Source organism: Lytechinus variegatus, chromosome 1 (assembly GCF_018143015.1).
Source record: "Lytechinus variegatus isolate NC3 chromosome 1, Lvar_3.0, whole genome shotgun sequence".
Taxonomy (NCBI): Eukaryota; Metazoa; Echinodermata; class Echinoidea; order Temnopleuroida; family Toxopneustidae; genus Lytechinus; species Lytechinus variegatus.
In genome coordinates this window covers 83,820,675-83,838,882 of record NC_054740.1, presented here as the reverse complement: position 1 = coordinate 83,838,882, position 18,208 = coordinate 83,820,675, and the positions used below count along the sequence as shown (strand labels likewise).

Genomic DNA, 18,208 nt, shown 5'->3' with positions numbered 1-18,208 from the left:
GTTATGTTGACCCCCTGACATTTAATTTGGTTCTTGTGTATTTTACAAATTTTCTACTGATGTGTTCATTTTCAAAGTAATCGAGGTTATTCAGGAAAGGATTTACTGCACTTACCGGTGCAATACTTGATGGTGCCCTTCGCGTGATTCGAATTGAAAGCTTCTATTGTATTGTCATTTTGACAGCAGAACAATGGCAGCAGTATTGCTAACGATGCTAGCTTTTTATTCCCCTATACCAGTCGTGATTGATAATACAAAAGAATTATCGATAATTTCATTCTTTGGTTTCCGTATAAGGTCTTATCTTTTTTTCTGCGTCAGGATGGCGATTTGAAATGATGGTTTGATAACCTGTAATAATTCGTGTTCATAATGAAAACAGAAGCTACTTTACCTCATTGATAATGAAACATATTGATTTATAGAGTGCAATAATGGAAACGAATCGAAGTACATTTAATGGATACAATGAAATATCGATCACACTAAACCAGTGAAAATGATTGAATTACTAAAATTCTTCTACAGTGTAAATGTAATTTCTGATTGAAAGATTTTTTTGTCTTATAAAGGAGTCCCTCATTAGTCTGTACTTGGCATGGGTGTTGATTTATGTTGTGAATCTATTGTTCAAGGGGGGATGACCTATTGTTTCACCCCCCCCCCCACTTCAATAGTATGACTTCAAGGATTGACACCAGTGGTACTTGGTCTAATCTTTTAAGCCCCCGTGCATCTGACTCTATAATAAGTAGACCTAATCTTTTGGAGAAGGTGGGCACATAATGTATTTCAGAAAAATATGTTCACGTACGCATGCAGCGGTATCAGTCAGATAACATAAACACGCATCAGTGAAAAATGATCAAAGATGATTTCATGTTCAAATCTGGTAAAAGTACTTAGTAACAAACCAATGCGAAGCATATCATTTGTCCTCATGGATCTATATTAGGCTCATTGATTTTTTTATCAATGACATGTGCTAATGTGTTAAGTATAAAAAATGCATCTTAAATTAAAAATGTCTCTTTATGCTGATGATGTAGCCTTTATTAATCATGGTATAATGAGGAGGTGCAGAAAACTTACAAGTTGATTTAGTTAAAATATGCAAGTTAACCCCACTAGTGGAGAGATCAGTGGTTAACCCCCACGAAAGACGAATGTCATAGTATTTGGTCATAAACTGAATGGGGATATTCTGTTGATGAAGTTCAGAAACTTGAAACTTGCTAGTCATTTTTTTAATGTAAAGAAGATCAAAAAGTAAGAGGCGCCGGATATATAGGTTATGATTTTTTTATAGAATGGTCTTTGATGTCACGCTTTCATTGCCACATATAAAGTTTTTAAAGCAATTTTCTTTTCTTCTCAAACACAGAGGCCATTTCTAATACGAATTCAAAGGATGAAAAAGAACCACAAATCATTATCTTCATGAAAAGATCCGCTGCGGTGACTCGTTTACCGTTCAAAGTACTTTGTGTCTCTGTTGATGGAGCGAAATGTGAGCTTTTCAGATAACTACTCGACGGTGAATGTGATGATGTGCTTGGATTCCAAACTCCATGTAGCCACAGGCCTGTTCTTTCTCGTGTTGAGGAAATTGATTTAAAACAAGACAATTAGAAGACGGATGACATGGAAGAAGGAAGAGTTAAGTCACGGAATATAATTTTCGGAATCGGATTGATTCAAAATATATATTTGCTCTATATATCTAGAATGGAAATTTTAGATTACAAATAAATCAGTAAGATGATTGGATAAGTTAGATTTTGAAGTTATGATGAAATAAAACTTAAGAAAATAGAAATATAATTAAAACAACAACAACTATGTTTTGCATCAGATTTTCAAATCCATCTGTACATGATAAATATAAAATTTAGTGCAAAACATGGTGGGCACTTAGGGTGCACTATATCTTTTCATTGATTTTCAAATCCATCCAATATGAAAACAATCAATTAATTAAAGAAAACGAACGCAATTTTCAGTGATTTTTTTTTATCCTTCTAATCACAAAAGCTAGGGATAAAAAAGAGACATTCAACCGTCGGGGAAATTCGCGCGCGTGTTTATGCAATATCAAACAACTATTTGTTGTTTAAAAGCAACTGCCAATATTAAATTCGAAAGTGCTGGCTGAAGTGTCCTCGCTTAAACGTTTAAGTGAAGGTTTTGCGTACTTTGTGGCGCTGATAACTGATGATGTTAAATGTCTCGGAAAATGGAAGCACCCGCAGCTATCTGTTGTAACAGACAACGCCACAATTAATCGAGCTCATAAACATCGCCTATAAAGGCAGTATACAATCTAGAAATAATATCTAGGTCTGATCACATATAGCATGCAATGAAAATAATCACCCAAATCTGAATTATTCAGAGCTCCACTCCTTTTTCTATTTAAAGAAGAGAATTTTAGGAAACCAAATCATGCTTGATGGGTAAAAATCAATGACCATCTCCTCATAATATTATCTCAGCAAAATTTACGAAAATGTGCCTTTAAAAATAATGATTTTCAATTTAAATGCGCTGATATTGTAAAGTAACAACATCAAGATCTTTTTTTATCTAACTTCTTTTTGAAGTTATGAGGATTTTTTTTTCTTTGCATGTGTATGGCAGATAGGTTCCAGTTTTGTCCAGTTGTTCAGAATATATAAAACTGTTAGAGAATTGTCATGTAGTTAATAATTTACCTTTTAGTTCACATTTTAATTACTTATGTTAAAGCGTTAATTACAAAGAAGAATCAAATGAATGAACTAAAACAAAAAACGCATGAAATAACAATTTTCTTTAAAGGGATGGTCCGGGCTGAAAATATTCATATCTAATAAAATAGAGTAATATTCACAAATCAAAATGTTGAAATTCATCGAAATCGGATAACAAATAACGAAGTTATTGAATTTTTAATTTTATCAATATTTTGTGAAAACAGTCATATGTACATCGTCACGAATATTCATTAGCTGGGCTGATGATGTCATATCCCCACTTTCCTTTTTCTTATGGTATTACATGAAATCGTAATTGTTTCATTTTTTTCATAATACTTGTGTGTGTCTCCATTATGATAAAATAAGTTGCGGCAGTAAATAACTAATGCACTTAATCATTTGTCAATCCAGTTGTTTTAATTCTTGGTAGAAAATGTTTGAATTAACCTTATTTCATGAAATAAATACAAACAACAAGTTGGGATATGACATCATCAGCCTGCCTGATGAATATTCATAAAGACATGCCTAGAACTGTTTCACAGGAATAATGCAAATCTTTAATTGTATAACTTCGTTATTTGTTTTCCGATTTTGGTCAAATATTCAGCATTTTGCTCTGCTCTATCTATTGAAATACCGTGCGTTACCAAAAAACGTTTACACTTAGAAAAAAAAAACTTGCAAAAAATAATACATTTGTAATATCCTGAAGATCTTTCCACATTTTAACATTGGTACAGATATATTTAAGCAAATGGCGATACAACTATCGAAAAATATTTCCGCTTGAGTGAGCACCACTTACTTTTGAAAAGTTAGTGAAAAGTGATTTGCGCAGAACTTTGAAATAGTAGATCTTGATCATGAAGAACACGTGGAATTTAGTTAGTAAAATTGATTTGGAGATATCTTTTACATTTTTAAAACTTTTTTCCTTGCCCAAACACTTCGAAGAGTGCACTTCGCCTCACTCCCCCACACACCGAGGTCATCGTGACGATATTTGCTTTATACTCAGCTGTGATTTACATGAAATGACTTAGGCTTGATTTTAATTTTAATTGTCAAGCTTGGGAAAAGTGTGTAGAAACAAGTATTAAATGAAAAATAAAATTTAAACCCACTTTTAATGATAAAAAAATGCAAAAAAAAAATAATGCTGGAGATATCTGATATAAACTTTTGTTCAGATTCAGTTATGTCCTCAATTCTATATAGCTAAAAAAGGGAAAAGGTTGTGCTTACTAATTGTTGAAATTTCAATTTGGGTGGTAAAATTGTTACAAAGTGCTTGAATGTGTCCGTTTTACTAGTATTTCAATTGACTAAAGTTCAAGGGAAATGTATGAGAAATGTTTCGCAGGTTTGATTTCACCCTTGACAAAGCGTGAAAACGAGCAGAGTCATGCTCGAACAGATTTCTGCGAGCTTTACAAAAATGGACAGTGCTCACTCTAGTGTAACATTCTTTGAAAACTTATACTTTCATTGGATAGAAGAGACCCAAACCCAAGATTGTACTTGTATGTAAAAAAAAAATACCCACATATTTCATATATATTTTTCATTCCCAGGGCTTTTTCAAAAATTGGATGGTGACTATGAAAACGAATGCAATTTGAATGCAGACATTCATTTCATCTTATTTTCTTATGACAATAATGATTGATCCTTTATTATGGAAATCTACGCGTCAATCCAAACACAAACTTATAACCTAATCCATAATCCTATAATTCATCGCACTCTTTCGAATCGTTATATACACATACTGTATTTGGGCTTTCAGGACAATTAATTAAAGGAAACCAAAACCCAAGAAGAGAAGCAATCTTATTGGAAAGAGTAAAATGAGAGGAACAATTTTAAAAAAGTTTCATCAAAATCGGTTATGAAATAAGCAAGTTATGGACGATTAAAGAGTCTTGTTGTACTTACTATGTGGATCCTCAAATTGGCAAATGTGCTTCAAAATGGCTGAAAAAGTTTGTGGACAACTCTCCATTTGTTTTGTACACATATTTTCAGATTTCCCCCTTTATTTGACATATTTCACATTATCTCCTCCTGACCTTGACATATATGGTGTGGATTATATTTTCCCATGACATATGTTGTGCTCAGAAGGAGGCAAGATGCAAGGAGGAAAATCTGAAAATTTGTGTACAAAACGAATGGAGAGTTCAGTGTCCACAAAATCAGCCATTTTAAAGCACGTTTGCCAATTTGAGGATGCCCATAAAAGTACAACAAGAGTTTTCAAATTCCCATAACTTGCTTATTTCTAACCGATTTTGATGAACTTTTTTAAAAATTGTTCCTGTCATTTTACTCTTTCCAATAAGATTACTTCTCTTCTTGGATTTTGGTTTCGACACGAGTATATTGCTGAAGGAACAAATGGCGAGTCATCTTAATAGGGGAAGACACGAACGCCAAGGTCTGCACTCGAGCTCTACTTTGAAACTTAATTATCTTTTCAATTAAAGTAGAAAATTCCCTTTTCAGCACCGAAGCAAAATCATACTTAAAAAAAACAAGGAGTGAAGGAGGGCAGTTTATTTTTGTATTTTTAATCATCCAGTAGAAAATATCGTGTAATAAAAATTAGTATTTGGAATAAAACGTAAACAAGATTTAATTTGAAAATGAAATGGAGTAGGGCCTACTTCATAAAAAAGGTTATCAAACCTTTTTTACATAGCGCTTTTTCCAAATATCAATGGTTCATGAAATATATAAAAGAAAGAATAACAACAATGATACAAGTATCCACTGTCATAATATAGTATTATACTTTACAAGAAATCATGACTAAACTCATTTTGAATATATAGAAACTGCTTCGACATTTCTTTTGAAAGTGTTTATCGACTTGCATTCAGTAACATCTTACGTGAATTATATAGAATTCATAAAACTCACACGGAAATGATGACGTCCTTATTTCATTGCATGTTTTGTTTTTACTGCCCAGGCCAGAGGTTAAAAGGGTCTTCAGAACGTAACCTAATTATGCATTATTGTGATATAAAATAATTTTTGAATGAAAAGTAGGCCTGAATTAATTAATGAATGACCCCAGAAAACAACAAGCAAACACACATAATGGCAATATATAATAATAAACAATATTTGAGCTCAAATTTTAAATGGTGCTGGGATAATGAGTAGGGGAAGGCGCGGGGTAAGTTGAGCATAGGGGCAAGTTGAGCCACCACCCCCAGGCTAATAATGAATGACATTGTGGTGGTGTTATGTATTGATGACCCATTGCATAACCCTTAACCCCACCATTCTGTTTTCAACTTTGAAACAAAAAGTACTTTTTTAGAGGGAAATACATTATTTCAGCCAAAAAAGTAAAAAAGGGTGTGAAATAGGTAAGTGCTTTTTACCCACACACGTCTTTAAATATATTATAGAAATAAGAACAGTGTTGTTAGTCCAGGTATGGATTTTCATTCTTGTCATAGTCTTTTACATGATGAATGCATAAGAAATGTGTGGATGTGAAAATATCGCAATACGTTTAGACTAGGGGAATTGAAGACAAATCAACATGGGGAAAGTTGAGCCATGTTAATTCTTATGGTGATTTATAATAAAAAAAAAATTAAAAAACATAAAAAGCCATTGATATGCAGGCAGAAAGGAGCAAATTCACATGACAGTTCTTTTACTTTTAGAAGATGTTAGTATTTATAGAGAATTAGCAAGTGAAAAGACTTTAAATGAAAAATTGACATCCTTGTTCTTCCTGTATACATTTTGTACATAGTTTTTGTGGCTCAACTTACCCCAGACGGTGGCACAACTTACCCCACAGATGGGGCAAGTTGAGCCATTTGACATCGTTTTTTTTTCAAAGGTCACACTGACATTCAGGGTGGGGTAGAAAGTTTTATATATAGGTGAAAAATATTTCCCAAGAATCAAATTTAAAGGTAAGGTGCTTATTTCTACAATATTACTAGTCATATCAATTCTAACGTGCAAAATGCAAAAAGTGTCACAACCTACCTCGCCTTCCCCTGCGGTAATGATATTTAATAATCATACGGAAAAAATGTGTGTGAAATGAAAAATTTGTCAAATCCGATATTTGTTTCCAAACATCATATATTTTTTTTATATAAACATGGATTCATGAAAGAAAAACTGGCATTAATTTAGAAGATTGAAATGAGTTTCCTAGGTAATTTCTATAGAACACGAAAATTTTGAGTAACTTTACTGAATGGATCTCCTAATTGATTCTATAAAGACCAAGGAAATCAACACTTTACGTATAGCTTTTATAGGGAATTATTAATAGACTGTCGGAAGGTAGTAGGCCTATATCATTTTTTATAACTTGATTTGTCAACAGCCTATTTGATTTGAACCATGCATGTCTAATTCAGTATTGATATGAATTTGCCAATCATGACAAGAAGAAATTAAATAACACAGGATTGTGGAGTAAAAACAAAATTTTAAAAAGGATATTATATTACGATCTGTGAAAAATATTATTGTGATTTACCGCCAAAATCAGGTCAGTATTACAATACAAAAAAAATGATTGATAAAAAGATTATTAAAGAAAATTCATGCAATACCTGGAAGACAACCAAAGCTATACGAATCTGTAAATGTACACAGCAAAAAACTGTGGTGTTAACCGGTGTACATAGAGGACCACACCAGTTATTTTACTCCGATGTCAAATTGACGGTGTTAGTTTATAACATATAGGTGTTATCAAAGCACCTTGGTTGTTGATTTACACTCTTTGGTGTTATGTTCAATCTCCAGGTTCTTCTATTAACACCAACTGGCGTCAGTTTTAACACTACAGTTTTTACAGTGCGATAATACGAAGATTAGGAATGATGATATAAAGTTAGTACTAACACACTATAGGCCTATGACACTAAAATATAAATACATGTACGGTACTAGTATTTTGAACAGCTTTTTTGGGGGCAGGGGCTGCGCTTGAATTCAAGCGGGAGACGCCTTCTCATGACTTAATTTTTAATTTAATTTTTATCAGTAATAGTAACAACAACGGGTGTAAATATAATTGTTATAATTAACTGGTGATATGAAAATATTATGAATTAGTTATGGACAAAACATGAAACGGTATAAATTGTATAATTATAATATAAAAATAGAATTAGAGATTTGCGGTGACCATGATCCATGATACTAGTTTTATCTCTATGTCATGATGATCTCCACTCGCACTGTTACACTGTGATAACAGTTGTCACGAGAGGGGGTGCTGCGAAAATTGGGACTGGTGTTGTTTGTTTCCTGAACTTGTCTGCAACATATGTTTGCCGAGGACAATGATTGCTGATACAGTTTCTTCTCGTTATTGTTATTTCATGATTGTCAGGCTTCATGAAGAACAAGAATTGATTATCACATATATCGACATGAACAAGTATGAAATGATACCTAGAAACTCAGTCTTTTAACGAGTTTGGGCCCAATTTTCCTCCGAGCAGCTAGCAGCTGCTTTTGATCAGACGAACGCGAGAGCCATTGCCGACGGGGCGGAGCCCCGGACTGGTGGAGCTGGACTGCGTTGCGAACATATTTCAATCCGACTACAAATAATACAGACCTCAACTTCAAGTTAAAAATCTGTGACTGTAGCCCTTTTTGTGCCCCAACTGTGAGCATGCAAGAAATCACTCCAGAATTCGTATCTACTGCTGGTGCTGCAGGAGGTAAGATGTTTTCATATTTCAAACAAACTTGGACAATAAACTTAATAATGATAAAAATAATAATTATCACAAAATACAAGTCTATGGCCTAATCATGTGACAAGGCAAAGATAATGATAATAATAATGACAATAATAATGATAATAATAATATAGAATGATAATTTATTACTTACTATAATCATAGAAATAATGATTACATTAATAACAATTACCATAATTACTAGTTATAATGATAGTTATTAAGATAATATAGGCCTAATATTATTTATGGTAATGATATCATAATGTAGGCTAATGGATATTTTAATGATGATTATTAAATAAATTATTGCAATGACACTGATGCCACAATACCTGTAACATGTATAACAAAATTGATGATGAAAGAACTTTGGAATTGCCTTCAGAAAGATCAAGTATGACATTTAAAGGGGAATCCAACCCAGATAAAAGCATGTTTTTATAAGGAAAAGAAAAATCAGACAAGTTGATAGGTGAAAGTTTGAACAATATTGGACAAACAACAAGAAAGTTGTAAATATTGGTAATCACTATACCCATGGTGACTTTAAATTGGCCGCATATGGGATGTCATATGTAAGGCAAGGACTACTCTTCCATGTACTCCAATACCCCTTTCATAGTGAGAGCCGAAGTGGAGTTAGTCCGGAGTGCAGGAGGAGTTACTCCTCTTTGGAGGGCAATATGAAAATTCTGAGATTAGTTCGATCCAGATTCAAAGCGGAGTACTCAACCCACTTCGAGAAGAGGGTTACAAACGGAGTTACTCCGCACCGGAAATGCGGTATGCGCTTATCGCTGTGATCTCGCCACACGTATGGCACGAACTCGCTTGGAAACCATGGCAATGACTGCGGATACACCGCTGCGGTGCTTGCCAATATGAAAGGGGGTTTAAAGTCAGTCCGCAGTACAAGCAGATCAACTCAACCCGGAGTTACTCCGGATCAACTCCACTTCGCCTTCACTATGAAAGCGGTACAATACAAAACAGGTGAAAGTTTTATTTCAAATTATATTTGTCTTTCATGAGAAAATGAAACAATTTACTACTTGGGTTATATTTCGATTACTGCCCCAGGGGAATGGGAACTTAGGAGAAAACCACAAATCCCTGATAATAAAGTATATGGCCTATGGGAAAGTTGTCATTGCCCTTGGCATAATTTACTTATACCCAGTTGCCAATTTGAAATCTACATTGTATTTGATAGTGATCTCAATTTTAAAGCAGCTACAACTTACTTATTGCTTGTCTGATTTATTTCAAACTTTCACCATTCTATATAATTTATTTTTCTCCTTCCCAACACAACATTTTCTGGCCAAGGGTGGATTCCCCTGTAATACCTGACATCGAATTACATACTGAGTGAGTTAATAAAAGAAATCTTAATTCAAAGAAAACCCTTGTCACAAGAATTAGGGTGTATGTATGTCCTGGGGGTCGTTTCATAAAGCTGTTCATAAGTTAAGAGCGACTTTAAAAGTGACTGGTGAATCCGTCTAAACCATCGCCAATTGAATACAACATTTACCACAAGTAAGGATCACCAGTCGTGCTTAAAGTTGCTCTTAACTTACGAACAGCTTTGTGAAACACCCGCCTGAAAGAATTCAAATTCATGGTTTCATAATTCATGCACCACTCTTCATGTTCATTATCATTAGAGAGGCTTGCAGGTTCAACCAAATTTTTATAAGACCTACATGTACAATATAAAATGGGGCACAAGTAAGGATTTTGAGAAAGACTAAGGGGGAGTTGCAAGAAAATGTTTGCAATCAATCGCAAATTTTCTGTTGCAATTTGACAATTTAATAGATCAATTTTAGCTGTCAAAGCAAATCATATTACACTCTTTATACAAGAAGCAGTTTGAACAGCAATCAGTAACAAATTTGAAATTAATTTGAAGACTTATGATGATTGATTTAGGGAATGTAAATAGACCTGCAATCAATCGCAAGTATCTTGCAATGCCCCATTAAATGAATGATGAATCTGAAGCGTGGAAGAATAAGGATTAAGCAGTATTTGAAACTTAGTGAGATCTTAGGGAAACTGAATTGTTTGAATGAGGTTGTAATCAATTTTAAAGAGAAAGTGCGGATGTATGCATGGTGTTAAAGGGGTACGCCGAGTCCAAGCTGAAAATCAGATAATTTGAACAGATAAAGAAAAATCAGACAATCAAAACACTGAAAATTTGATCAAAATTGGACTAAAAATTACAAAGTTATGGCATTTTATAAAAAATTTGCATTATTTTGTTGAAACAGATGAGATTGGCATATTCAACAAGCTAACTGATGATACCATACCTCCCACTTGTTCTCTTGTAATTTATTACATGAAATTGGATTTATTTAAATTTTGTACTCTAAGAACTTAAAAAAATTGGATTTATAACTGATTTAATGCAGTTCATTGTTGCGACTTATTTCATTATTAATGGAGATATATCATTTACACATGTATGAAAAAATGAAACAATAATGATTTTATGTTCATGTAATAATATAAGCCAAAGGGAAGTGGGGATATGACATCATCAGCCCACCTAATGAATATTCATGAGACATGCATACAACTGTTTTCTCAATATATATTGCTAATTAAACTTTAAAATTCTATAACTTCTCTATTTGTTATCAGTTTGATGAAATTGTTTCATCTTTCCGAGAGGGTAATTAATGTATTGTTATTGCTACTGAATGGGTAAACGGAATCGTTGATTTTTGTCTCACCTGCATAGCAGAGTGAGACTATAGGCGCTGCTTTTCCGACGGCGGCGGCGGTGTCAACATCAAATCTTAACCTGAGGTTAAGTTTTTGAAATGACATCATAACTTAGAAAGTATATGGACCTAGTTCATGAAACTTGGCCATAAGGTTAATCAAGTATTACTGAACATCCTATTAGAGTTTCATGTCACATGACCAAGGTCAAAGGTCATTTAGGGTCAATGAACTTTGGCCGAATTGGGGGTATCTGTTGAATTCCCATCATAACTTTGAAAGTTTATGGATCTGATTCATGAAACTTGGACATGATAGTAATCAAGCATCACTGAACATTTTGTGCAAGTTTCAGGTCTCATGATTTAGGTCAAAGGTCATTTAGGGTCAATGAACTTTGGCCGAATTGGGGTATCTGTTGAATTACCATCATAACTTTGAAAGTTCATTGGTCTAGTTCGTTAAACTTGGACATTAAAGTAATCAAGTATCACTGAACATCCTGTTCGAGTTTCAGGTCACATGATCAAGGTCAAAGGTCATGTAAGGTCAATGAACTTTGGCCATGTTGGGGTTTTTGTTGAATAACCATCATATCTCTGTAAGTTTATTGGTCTAGTTCATAAAAAGTGGACATAAGAGTAACCATGTATCACTGAACATCTTGTGCGATGGGGTGGTTTTCAAAGTCAGCACTGCTGCTATATTGAACGGCGTGATGCAGGTGAGACGGCCAGAGGCATTCCACTTGTTTTATTAGATATAGATATTTTCAGCCTGGAGTACCCCTTTAAAGGTCAAGTCCACCTCAGAAAAATGTTGATTTGAATCAATAGAGAAAAATCAGACAAGCACCATGCTCAAAAATTCATCAAAATCGGATGTAAAATAAGAAAGTTATGACATTTCAAAGTTTCGCTTATTTTTAACAAAATAGTTATATGAACGAGCCAGTTACATCCAAATGAGAGAGTCGATGATGTCACTCACTCACTATTTCTTTTGTTTTTTTATTGTTTGAATTATACAATATTTCAATTTTAACGAATTTGACAATTAGGACCTCTTGCCTGAAGCACAAAATGTTAAAATAATGGAATTTCACGTGTTCAGGGAGGAATGAAACTTCATTTTACATGACAATGATGAGAAAATAAACAATGTTTCATAGAATGAAATACAAAAGAAATAGTGAGTGAGTGATGTCATCATTTCCTCATTTTTAACCGACCGAAATGTGCATAACAGTTTTGTGAAATAAAGCGAAACTTTAAAAATGCCATAACTTTCTTATTTTACATCCGATTTTGATGAAATTTTCAGTGTTATGCTTGTTTAATTTTTCTCTTTTTATTAAAATCAAATTTTTGTTGGGGTGGACTTGTCCTTTTTTTTTACCAGGGTTGACCAATTTCTCAGGATTAGTATGTATGAGTGATGTCACAACTTGCGTACATGTATATGTATTATGAAACACTCAAATAAATTAAACATGCAAATTTATAAGTGTTAATTACACAATTCTGAAATTATTTTTTTGAAAATGTATAGGCCTATTTTATTCTAGGACTAACTCTTGTGGGATCATGACTTTGAAGACATAGATGTACATGTAGACTCATTTTTATTAAATTGGCAGTCTTTGATCTGTAAATTATGTCAGACTCAAAATTATATGACTGCCTCATTAATATTGTTTCTCTGGAAGTTCCCAGTCCATTTTTTTTATGATCCCCCTAGAGATCAAACATAGAGCTGTTAAAAGTGTAGAATATCAATCAGAGGAGAAAATAATATGGAGCACACTGTAGATGAGCTCCTGAAAAAAAATTGTTGAATCAATCTTTTAACACATACAGTAGATCTACATGCAGTAGGCAACTCTCATAGGCTAGATTCATGGACAAACTGAATTGACAATTATTTATGGATGAGTTTTCTGGCATTTGCTATTGAACCTTGAATTTATATTTTCCAATTTTTTATTATATGAGATGTGTTATGACGGCACTTGCAGAATAATATTAAACATAACATAACGTGGCTTTGGCTTTGAAAATGAATACATGTAGTAGCCAATGAAATCAAAAGAGGTATGTGTTAAAGTACCATTCAATAGTAAATGGTAATGTGATTAATTATTTTTTTTGTAGTCGCTGGATGTACTTTTTATATTAAAGCAGAAATATTGTATTCCATAGTGGAACATGTTGGAGGTTTCACTGTCCGCATGTACCTGTACTGTACCATGCTTTATTTTATCTTTATCTCAGATAGCTCCAAACGTTTAGTAGACAAAATGATTGATTGCCATTATTTTTGGGCAATTTGTGTACTTGAATAGAGAATACATACTAGCACTTGCTTTGTTATGCTTAGGGCAAATGATCAGTCAAAATATGACAAGTTTTTAGGAGGAAAAAATTATTGGCTGAACCTGAACTGAGCAAGAGAAATATCAGGTTTATATTTTAATTTTTTAAAGAACAATATTACAGAACGAAAAATACATACACTGTATTTTGCTCAAGCTGGACAGACAACAAAAAACTTGTTCATTTGTTTATGTTTTTTCACTTCAAATACCAAACCCTATTGGCACTGAAGGAGTTGATATAGCGTAACATCAGATCGCTGAAGCGACGTTAGCGATTTTATCTCCAGTTTTCAGCGAATACATTATTCGTCTGGAGGCAACGAGTCAGGATTAATATCTTACCTAACCAAGTGTGACAGGTATATTGCGGAGAAGGGAAAACAATCCTGGTCAAATCTCAAGGGACATCTGAGTAGCTCAGAGGAATATTCATGACAGTAGCGTGGAGCTACACTAGATCCATGATAGAAGTAGGGGATTTATAGTGAGAAGGTATAGGATTCAGGATGTGTTCTATCATCAACACCTTTTTTTCATAAAATGCTGTTTTCAAAGACGTTTATTTCAAATACAAACATGGTTGCTTCATTAACTTTTTTTTCATTGGTTGTTGATTCAAAGGTCAAGTTCATCCCCCAAAATTGTTGATCTGAATCAATAGAGAAAAATCAAGCGAGTATAATGCTGAAAATTGTATCCAAATCGGATGTAAAATAATAAAGTTATGACACGTTAAAGTTTCGTTAATTTTCAACAAAGTAGTTAAAAGCACATCTCAGTGATATGCAAAAGAGAGGGTCAATGATGTCCCTTACCCACTATTTTATTTTTTATTGTTTGAATTATACAATATTTCAATTATTACAGATTTGACAGTAATAATCTGTCTAAACTGCAAAATGTGAAAACAGTGGTAATTCTGCATGTTCAGGGTGGAATAAAACTTTGTTTTACATGACAATGAGGGGTAAATGAAAATATTTCATACAATGAAATACAAAAGAAATAGTGTGAGTGGATGATGTCATCAGTCCCCTCAATTTAGTCTGCAGGCACAGACACTGATTGAAACTTTGATCAACAAGTGTGTCTCCACGCAAAGACTAGCACATACAAAACTTGCTGTTTCATGAACGAGAGGGCCTCCAGTACACAAGGCATGAGTAGGCTGCAATTCAGGCCCTTTACTCGAGTGAAGGGTTTGCACAGTGCTCAGACTACCCTCAATTTGCAAACCAACCACCAGGATGTGCATATATGACTGTGTTGTAAAATTAAAGGAAACTTTAAAATGTCATAACTTTCTTATTTTGCATCTGATTTTGATGAAATTTGTTGGTGTAGTGCTTGCTGCATTTTTATCTTTTTTTTTATAATTTGAATAGATTTGTGTTGGGGTGGACTTGTTCTTTCCAAGACTTTGAGATCTGTATCTATTATTTTCCAAATAAAGTCAAGGTAGTCTCAGAAAACCATGCAATTGGGTACCCCTAGTATTATTCCATTTAAAATCACTTGATTGCCATATGGTGTCTGTAATTAACTTTATGTGTCAGTGATTTCAGTATAATTCAGTCTGATAATTGAATATCTAATAGAAAAAGAAAATTAAGAATAGAAAATAAGAAATGAATTGCCCGAGTGTCAGCATTTTCTTATCAATTACAAATCCGGAATGGTTTAATTCAGGTTCATTGTTAAGTAGTCTTGAGATGCAGACCTAAAACCTCTTTTTCCTTGTGATGTAGATTTTTTTTGCCAAGCATTTTTAGGGGTTATTCTTTATTGGGGGAGGGAGGACTTAGCAGTCATTATCATAAAGAAAATCACTAGTATTTTATCTTCGATCTATTTCATTATTTGTTCAAAAGCATCCTATATGATGGAATTTTGGTCACTTTTTCTGGTAATTCTTTTCATAAAGGCTGAAGAAATCAATTTAGAAAATCATGATTGGTATTAACTAAACAAAAATGCTAAATTTTCAGAAAGTAAATTTTGCCCGAATCGAGTACTGTGTACTATATGATAGAGTATGAATATAATATGACCTGGTATTAATTCAGTTGTTATTGTTATTTCTATTAATTGTCATGGAATAGTTGCGTTCTGATGCAAATATTTGTATCGAGCCTCCATAATCAGTATTGTAAAAATAGTTAGTTTGATTACTTCTGTTTGGAATATATTACATGTACGTTCATGTTAAAAACTTACTTGTAGATATGTGAATTGGTATTCCAATGATATACCCTTTTCCTTTTGCACTAACATTTTACCTCCATTCATTAAAAACTCTTGTCATTACTAACTCTAGCCATCTGTTCTATTTCTGTCTCTATATCATTACAGATCTACTTTAATAAAACCATTCAGAAGCTGCTGCAATAAATATAATTTTGTTTTTGCTTCAATTCCCAAATCCTCCCAACATATTATTGCTTTTATCATTTTCCATTAACTTTCATAAAGAATCCTTGTAGAAACTTCTATGCACTAGAGAATGTTTTAATTTAACATAGATTCTTGGTCTATAGTGGAAATTTTAAATTAGATTTGAATTGGCTCAATATGAGGCCTAACCATTGTGCATATCTTTTCATCTTTGTAACGAAAGTTTAAAATAAAAATTCTTGCTTGAAATATTTTCCTTGGTAGTTACATAAAATAATCTTAAATTCAGGTCAATCTTGCACTTGAATGATTTGTATTACATAATTCATTATAATGTATTCTTGAAAGGTCTGAATAAATTAGTAATAAATACACTAAATTGCTGTTACATTTTCATTATAATGGGAAACTTGGAGGTAACTGAACGTGGTCTTTCTGTCGCTTCCTAGCAGATGACTGATTTTATTGCTGAAGACGAGTTAGTTCCTTTTATGATGGATCCTCAAACGCTGGAAGACGGCACTACGCACACCGAGTCACCATATTCAAGCGCAGCTTATAAAAGACCTACCGCAGGTACTGCTTGCTGTAAATTGTGTCTGTAGTTGCATGTTCATGGTGTTATGTTGCCTAACTTGCCCTGCAAATAATTTTCTTCATTTCACTAATTCAGGTTCTTATGGTTTCAGACATGATTTTATTTCGTTGTTCCAAGTTGTTATATCCTTTGCTCGTTAAATAGTTTTTTTTTTTCAGTTGCATAGAGCAGGGTTTTTCTAGGTTTTAGACATGTGTATGGCATTACTTGTACTTTAGATGTGGGAATCCTAGTCATTAGATTTATATAATTTTACTGCTTGAGATATCTACTTATTTTTTTACTAATTTCAAAAATTAATTAAAGCCGATACAGTGATGCAAGCTTTTTACAGTATTTTTCACCTTTTCATTTTCCTTCGCTTACTCTACTCTCTTTATTATTTTATATCATGCATGCTCCTTTCCTAATTCGTCCTGCAACATTTATACACCATTGCTTCAGTAAATGTAAAAGATGTTTTGATGCATGTTACAGTTCTTTGATATTATTCTGATTCCTGAAAAATACTGAATGCTGAGCCTGAATAGTCTTTAACATACAGGTTGTAATGAAAATCACAAGCACCATTTAATATTGATTTACAATTCTTGTTTTTTATTTTGTTTGCTGATTGACTGTTAGAGCTAAATGTTTTCAAATTCTTTTAAGATTGAATGCATTGTGTCATAGCTGTCTAAAAAATTGAAATAACAACATGCATATTTAATAATAATAATGATGATAATAGGCATTTATATAGCACCATCTATCTAGAAATATTCTATTCCAAGGCGCGATGTTCTTATCATTACCTTAGCTTTAGAGTCAGCTGTGTTTCAGCGCTCATGCATTCAAGGAATTAATCCCTTTGGGCACCCATTTATCTCACCTGGGTTAAGTGCAGCACAATGTGGATAAATTTCTTGCTGAAGGAAATTACGCCATGGCTGGGATTTGAACACCCTCTGATTTAAAGTCAGAAGACTAATCCACTGGGCCACAACGCTCCACAGTAGTACTGTATATTGTAATTTGCATGTCGAACGTCAACTCATATAGTGAATGTCTATAAGTGCCAACAATGTGAGTGCACAGTAAAAATTTCATGCTTGGGTAAACCACTTGCGGTGATATATTTGAGCTTACAGTACTAGCCAGTACATGTCAGTTCAAATTTCTACAGAGAGATCTATCTTTGTATGCTTGAAAATTACCACTGCCACCAGCATATTTGTCTTTGCCAACATTTTTGGTTTTGGGTATATAATGGAAAATGTTTTTTATCCTTGTCAATGTTATACATTTGAGGACAAGGGAATAACATTTTTTTAATTTCACTGCCTGCCCCCCCCCCCCAAGTTAAGTGTTAGGTGAAAGTTTAGGTGAAACACAGAACTTGTTGGATTGACAATGATATTTATTTATTTCTTATGTTTAATAGTCTTCATTGAATTGATCATCCAGTTAAAAAACATTTACACTTAATCTGATAGAATATTACCCCCCCAAAAAAATAGCATAACATAATTGCTATTGAGCAGAAGTATACCATAAGTTACAAAAGTTACAGAATATAACATTAAAATAATCTAGAACTAGGTTAATACCTAGTATAAAA

At 33.3% G+C, this 18,208-nt stretch overlaps 1 protein-coding gene across 3 annotated transcripts in view; it reads left to right on the top strand.

Moving 5' to 3' along the window:
- The first annotated feature begins 8,036 nt into the window (after positions 1–8,036).
- Positions 8,037–18,208, top strand: part of LOC121425682 (solute carrier family 15 member 1-like) — a 31,085-nt gene continuing 20,913 nt past the window's right edge. The window contains exons 1-2 of one of the 3 annotated variants that reach the window (XM_041621846.1): positions 8,037–8,473; positions 16,463–16,586. In XM_041621846.1, the coding sequence (XP_041477780.1) occupies positions 16,463–16,586 (124 nt within the window). In that variant the 5' untranslated portion in view covers positions 8,037–8,473. Of the gene's footprint in view, positions 8,474–16,459; positions 16,587–18,208 lie in introns of all 3 variants that reach the window. The other 2 variants (XM_041621852.1, XM_041621861.1) reach the window with 2 other exon arrangements.